This window comes from Camellia sinensis, chromosome 10 (assembly GCF_055761805.1).
Source record: "Camellia sinensis isolate YWXY chromosome 10, ASM5576180v1, whole genome shotgun sequence".
Classification (NCBI taxonomy): Eukaryota; Viridiplantae; Streptophyta; class Magnoliopsida; order Ericales; family Theaceae; genus Camellia; species Camellia sinensis.
In genome coordinates this window covers 71,265,028-71,272,500 of record NC_138970.1, presented here as the reverse complement: position 1 = coordinate 71,272,500, position 7,473 = coordinate 71,265,028, and the positions used below count along the sequence as shown (strand labels likewise).

Here is a 7,473-nt window from a genome sequence, read left to right as displayed (position 1 = left end):
TTCTTTTCTAACACCCATTAGATTGTATCCCGAGACACTCTATCATATACTTTCTCAAGATCGATAATAATCATATGAATGTGTCTTTTCTTTTCTCTATACTTTTCTATTACCCTCCTCAAAAGATAGATCGCTTTCATTGTTGATCTACCAGGCATAAACCCAAATTAATTCTCTGGCACCTCTGTTATATCTCGCAATCGACGTTTCATCACTCTCTCCCACACTTTTATTATGTGACACATTAACTTAATTCCTCTATAGTTTCTGAATATCTCCTTTATTCTTATATATTGGCACTAAAATATTTTTCTTCCACTCCTCTGGCATTTTCTTAGTCACCAAGACTAAATAACTTAGTTAACCAAACAACCCCTTCTTACCCAAACATTTTCACGCTTCAATAGGTATATCATCGAGTCCTAAAGCTTTATTAAATATCATCTTCTTAAGTGCAAACTCTACTTTAAAATCTCTAATCTTATGATAAAACCTATGGTCTTGGTTTTCCTTATTACTGCCTACTTCCTCCTTTTTTGACCTACCTCTATGTTCTTCATTTAATAACTTCTCAAAATAGTTTTTTCACCCCTCAATCTCTTCATCTTTCATCAACACCTTAGAATCCTCACTCTTGATACACTTAACCTAATTAAAATATCTTGTTTTCCTCCCTCTTATCTTAGCAAATATGTATATCCTCTTCTCTCTCTCTTTACTATCTAGTCTAGTGTATAGGTTCTCATAAATGTTCAATTTAGGCCTCGTTTGACAAGTGATGATTTTAGCTAAAAATTCAAAAGTTATTAAAAAAACAAAAAACTAACAACCTATATCAAAAAGTCAAAGATTCTCTTTTCTCTCTATTTTTTACACATCTTTTCATAAAAATTCAAAAAGTCATCTTAAGTCTACTAGTTTTTTTTTACATCATATTTTAGCCAAAAAGCTAAAAAGTTACTAAAAAAACATGTTCCCAAACGAGGCCTTAGTCTCCCTCACTACTTTTTTAACCTCTTTATTGGCCAATCTGTAGCGCTTAAGATTTTCCTCAGTTATATTATTTTGTCACTTTTTAAAGCTCTCATTTTCCGTCTTTATTACCATTTAGACCTCCCCTCCACCAAGTTTCCCTAAAATTGGGTCCTTTTCCTTTCGACTCTTAAAGAACTTCCTTTGAAATTCTCCTCATATAATTGGCTGTCGAGTTTCACACAGTCTTAGCATCATCTTTCAAATTCTACGTACCTTCTTTATCCATTATATTTTAAATGTGTCTAGTTTATCCCCTTTTAGATCCCACCATCTAGTTCTGCGACACTCACTATCTTTCCAAGTTTGATATTGCCCTTTACAGCATAAATCTAATACCAAAATCCTATATTGAGACATTAAGCTCTCTCCAAGAATCACCTTCAAGTTGCTACATTTTAGACTGTCCCTTTTCTTACAATTTATTTGGCCGCTAATTGACCCACCCCTCAAAGGTTATCAAATATTCCTCTCTCTTCTTATACATAGTATCAAATACTCCAATTTTGTATAAACCCACGAAATGACAGCAAATAAACAATATTCAAGAACAAATTTTTTGCACAAAAACAAAAAAATTCAAATCAAATTAAAAAACCAAACCAATAATCTAAAAAGACTTAATAAAATTCATCGAGAGAGAGAGAGAGAGAGGGGGGGAGGGGGGGACCTGTTTGACGGACTCGGCGATCTCGGGGCCGATACCGTCGCCGGGGAAGAGAGTGGCTCGGATGAGATCGGAGGCAGACGCGGTGGAGCAGAAGCTCCGATCGAAGCATGAGAAAACCCTAGCTGGACAAGGTTTAGTGGAGGACTGTGCTGAGAAAATCTCGTTCGCGCTGCTTCGGAGGACGCGTTTCACGATTCGGAAAGCCATGAACGTTAAGCTGACTCGATAACACGACGACCAAACGAGAGAGACAGAGATTGATTCTTGTAGCAGTGTATACTAATTAAAAATTGTTTGCTCTCAGTGGTTGTTTGGGATGTCAAATAATTACACTTTTTATTTTATTTTTTTTTGACTAAAAAGTTGAGGGAAAAAATATGAATGTTTGGGTTAATTTTTTGACTTTTTATAAAAAAATGTGTAATAAAAATTTGTAAAAATTAGTTTTTAGAGGAAAATTAGGATTGAGAGTTGTACAGCCGTAATTATTGACTTTTGATGAATAATATTAACTTTTTAATTTTTTGAGTAATTTTTGACTTTTTAACCTTTTTTTTTTTTTTTTTTTTTTTAAGTATCCCAAACTTTGCCATAGAATTTTCAAAGTTGAAAGGGAAGAGAGTAGAAAACTCCGAGTCTTGAACCCAAGGGGTTGCACTTTGGGCATAACCTCTGAGCGCCCAGTTTTACTCCTTTCGGGGGTCATTAGTCATCGAGCAGCGACCGTATATATGGTTGATAAGACCTAGTTTTTACAACAATGCCAGGTGGACTGAAAAAATAATGACCTTGTTTCTTTTTATTTTTTAAAAAATATTTTTTAGAAAATTTTATTTTTTTATTTTTTGTATTTTTTTATTTTTATTGAATTTTTTTTATATATTTTAAGTAATTTTTTTTTTATTTTTTAGACACACTTAACATAAATATACTTAAAAAATAAAAAAATTATTATAAATTTTTTTAAAAAATTCACTAAATACCAAAAATATAAAAAAAAATAGAAGAATTCAGTACATTTTTTTTATATTTTTTTATGTATTTATTAATTTTTTAAAATATTTTTTCACAAACTATTTACTTTTTAGATACATCTAAGTAAGGTGCATCTAAAAAAGTAAAAAAAAAAATGTTTAAAATTTAAAAAATATTCACTAAAAACAAAAAAACACAAAAATCAAAAAACTCAATTTTCAAAAAACTTAATCCAGAAAACTCAAACCAAACACACTGAATGTCATTTTGGGTGTAAAATGATATCGTTTTGGTACATTCGAACCATTCAAACCACAGAAATTCAGGTCATCAAACATTTTCCTAATTTTTAAGCGATATATATAATTGGTAAGATATGATTTTTAACATGTAATGTCAGAAATATTAAGGGATGGTTTGAGATGTCCTAAATAAGTGTACTTTTTGACTGGGGAGATTTTTTTTAAGGTCCCTAATAATAACAATTTAGAGCATAAAGGACACCAAAAAAAATAGTGATGCATCAGGTCCCTGAACAGCTTGGCGCGCGTTTTTAATTATTTGTGGACCAAAATACTCTTGCCAAAATCAACACAGAAACGAAACTCATTCCGACGTCTGAGTTTCATTTCAAACATCTAGCATCTTCACGAACAGGAGAACAACAGAATTAGGGTTTCAACATCATCTGCACCATCGACATTAGAGCTTCGTTATCTTCTCCAAAAATCATTCTCATTCCTTCCTCACAAATTTCTCTGACCTAGGTTAAAGCTTCGTTTTCACTGCTCATCATCATCTCAGTCCATCTTCGTCACGTCGCATCTTCATCTCGGGCCATATCAGCTCGTCATTTAAGTTTCATCCTAACTCTGGTCAGTTTTTTTACAATACAACTAGATTTTCTCTGAAAACACAGTTAATAGCATTTCATAATAATCTTCCATAAATTAGGGTTTCAATTTCGTAAGAAAAAGCTACCTGAATTTGAAAAAAGTTATTTCTGTGTGTTTTGAACTTATTCTTGAACATGTTCGTGTGATTTTATCTGTAAATTTCTCTGGTATTTGAATTTCTCTGATTTTTGCTTGATGTATGTTTCTTCTTTCAATTTTCTCTGGCATGTTTATTTTTACAAAAATAATTTTCTATGTTTTTATCTTATTCTTAAACATGTTTCTGTAATTTTGTCTATAAATTTCCCTGCTCTGTAAATTTCTCTGTAATATGTATTTTTAATTCGAATGTCTATCTTTCTCTGGAATGTCTATTACTCTCTTGCCTCTGTCTAAGTTTCTCTGGTATTTATAATTTTCTCTGACCACATCACATCACTTCCCTTCATTGTGTGTCTCTATCATTTTTAATTTTCTCTGGAATTTTAATATTATGAACTGGAATGAATGTTTCTTCTTTGAATTTTTTCTGCCATGTGTATTTTGAGAAAAATTTATTTCTCTGAATTTTGATCTTATTCTTGAACATGTTTCTGTGATTTTGTCTATGAATTTCTCTGCTTTGTAAATTTCTCTGGAATGTGTATTTTTCTCTGCAATGTCTATTACTCTCTTGCCCCTGTCTAAGTTTCTCTGGTATTTATAATTTTCTCTGACCACATCACACTACTTTCCTCCCTTGTGTGTCTCTATCATGGTTAATTTTCTCTGGTTGTGTATGTAAATTTCTCTTGCATTTTAATATAATGAATTGAAATTTTCTCTGGAATGGAAATTTCCTCAAGAATGTGTAATTTTCTCCAGAATGTGTATTTTGTTCAATTCTTGGTTTCAATATGGTGTAATTCTCAGTGGCATGTTTACATTACTTTGTTTATTTTATCTTGCTAATTGTGGAATGAAAATTTTCTTTCGCTTGCCATGTTTACTTTTTTCTATCATTCATTTTCTCTGGTATGTTTACTTCTATATGTAATTTTAACAATTATTGAAAATTTATCTCCCATGTTTATGATGCTGTGTTGATTTTATTTGACATTTAATTTTTAATGTCAAATTTTCTCTAGCATGTCAAATTTTCTCTGGCATGTCCAATTTTCTGTAATTTTCCCTTATCTGTAATTTTCTCTGGCATTTCCAATTTTCTCCCTTATTTGTAATTTTCTCTAACATGTCCAATTTTCTCTGGGATTTAATATTGACATCTTTATGTTTTAATCATTGTCTAGAAAATGGCAAAACGTAAAAGCAACGAAATACCGGAAACACCAAGCAAAAAACAGAAACTCTCTCAGTCTTCTTATGGACTAAGATAAAAAACCAGCAACAAAACACTAGAAACACCAAGCAAGAAAGAACAACTATCTCAGTCTTCTTATCATCGAAGATCAAAAACCAGTAGCAAAACACCACAAACTCCTCACTAAAACACACAAGTCCAAGCTGATGAAACAACTAGCATCCAGATGAGTACCCCAACTTCAAAAGACTCAAGTTCAAGGGGGAAAAAACATGTTAAACTCCACAGAAAGAGAGCTCACTACAGCATTCAATTCCGATCCAACCTCTCATCTGTCGTCTCCTTTTTTCAAACACTTAAATTCAATTCAAAACAACTTCTAGAGCTTCAAAAGACCCCATTCTGGTATTTGATCCAAGCTCTAACCACTAGAAGGATGGATCCAAAGAAATCTAGGAAATCTGATGATCATGTAGTTGCCATAATCCAATGTTACAATGAAAAAACAAAAGCATTCACAGTTGGTAAGAAGAACCTGACCTTTACAACAAATGACATGACCTTGATTTTTGGTTTGGAAGGAGGTAAGCCATGTCATTAAGATACTCTAAAAAGTCAAAATCTGCATTCCTCAGGAGAAAATTCCAAAAGGACACAAGGCTCACTGGTCCCGTTCTTAAAAATGCCTTGGCCAAAGCATTGAAAGGCAAGCAACCAACTGACTTCAAAGATGTAGCAATCATTATTACATTGTACTTGTGTCTCACCCTATTTTTTGCAACAAGTGGGAATTCAATAGGTTGGGTTTTTATAAAGTATGTGAAACCTCTTGAATCAATGAAACAGTATGATTGGCCGGAAGCAATCACATCAACATTGATTGATTCTATCATGGCATTGCACAAAACTCCATAAAAAGTTACGGGGTGTGTCATTGCATTGCTGGTAAGTATAATATCCATTCAAATTTGCAGTTATCATATTTACAAATTTGTGCGTTTAGAAAATTTTATTTACTTTCATTTTCATCACAGTATTGGCTATGTGAACATGCAACTATCATTGACTCGGAAGACAGTAACACAACTGACTTCCCAAGATGTGCCAAGTGGAACCTACAAACCTTGACGAAACAGCTGCAGAAGACACCAGTCCACTTTCTTGCACCTCGGCAGGTTAGATTTCTATTGCGACTGAAATCTCAGTGAAATTCTAAAATTTCTCTGACCACTGCTTTGTTTCCCTCCTTTTGCATTGATTGATTAAGATCAATTTTCTCTGAACTATCAATTTATGTTTTCTTCTTTGGTTACCATTGGTCTATTTCTACCATTGTAATCAATTTTCTCTGCCATCCAAATTTCTCTGACCACAATTGTAACACATTAACTTATATGCCCTGATTGATTTTCTCTGATATCTAAATTATGTTGGTTGTTTCATAATTTTCTCTGACCCATCAAATTTTATCTCCTTGTGTGTAATTTTCTCTGCCCATAACTTATGTGCCTTGCAGCTTTGATAAACACTGTTTATTTATACTCTTCTAATGAATTTTCTCTGGAATCCAAATTTCTCTGACACAATTGTAGTAAAACATTAACTTATATGCCTTGACTGATTTTCTCTGATATCTAAATTATGTTGCTTGTTTCATAATTTTCTCTGCCTCATAAAATCAACTCCATGTCTCTAATTTTCTCTGGACCATACAATTTTCTCTGAAGTTTGTTTCCCATTAGTGTCATTTAGATGAATTTTATTTTCTTTATTTGAATTTTTTTCTCATTGAATTTTGTAACATTTCTCTAATAAAAGAGTCTCCTGTTACAGATAGATAACAAGCAGCTAGTCAAAAACCCATCAGAGGAGTTCTGTCTTGGCAAAAAGACGAAGAAAGAATCAAAAAAGGCAATTGTCAAATTCAAGGAGACATTACAAGATCCACCTAAAGATGGAGGGAATGAACAAGCAGAAGGCAACATAGAAGAATACGAAGCTAGCAATGGACAAGAACATCAAGCAAGCAGCGGAGAAGAAGAAACTAGAGAAGAAAGTGAAGAAATAGAAGCAGAAGACAAAGAACAAAATGAACAGAAAGAAGAAGATAGTGAACAAGAAGATGAAGAAGAAGATGAACAGCAAGAAGAAAACAAGGATAAAAGTGATGAAGAAGAAAATAATGAGCCGATGGACCAACAACGTGATAGCATTTGTGGCTCAACAATGCATCAGCCTGAAGAATTTGAGGAATCAAATGATGCCCAAATTGCTAATCTACGTCAAAGACTGAAGGCACTTTCTCAATCTAAAAAAGAAGAAGACAGAAATTGGATTGAATTACTTGCTGAAAATGATATTTCAATAAGAATCCTGACATCACTTAACTCAGAACTTCAAGAAAAAGAAAGCACAATCCAAATGAAACTAAGGATGTTGGAGGTTGAAAAAGCAGACGATACAAAAACAATTCAACAGTTGAGGTGTTCAAATTCAGAGCTTGAAACTGAAAATGCTAAATTGCATGAACAAGTTCAAGAACTATCCGTCCAACTAGCAACACAACCATACCGAACACCAACACAACTTCAACCATAAGG

General features: G+C 32.9%; 1 protein-coding gene across 1 annotated transcript in view; it reads right to left on the bottom strand.

The window, feature by feature from the left end:
• Nucleotides 1–2,029, bottom strand: part of LOC114269232 (3-isopropylmalate dehydrogenase, chloroplastic) — a 6,961-nt gene extending 4,932 nt beyond the window's left edge. The window contains exon 1 of the mRNA XM_028210518.2: nucleotides 1,703–2,029. Coding sequence (XP_028066319.2) covers nucleotides 1,703–1,909 — 207 coding nt within the window. The 5' untranslated portion in view covers nucleotides 1,910–2,029. The remainder of the gene's footprint in view (nucleotides 1–1,702) is intronic.
• Nucleotides 2,030–7,473: the final 5,444 nt, after the last annotated feature.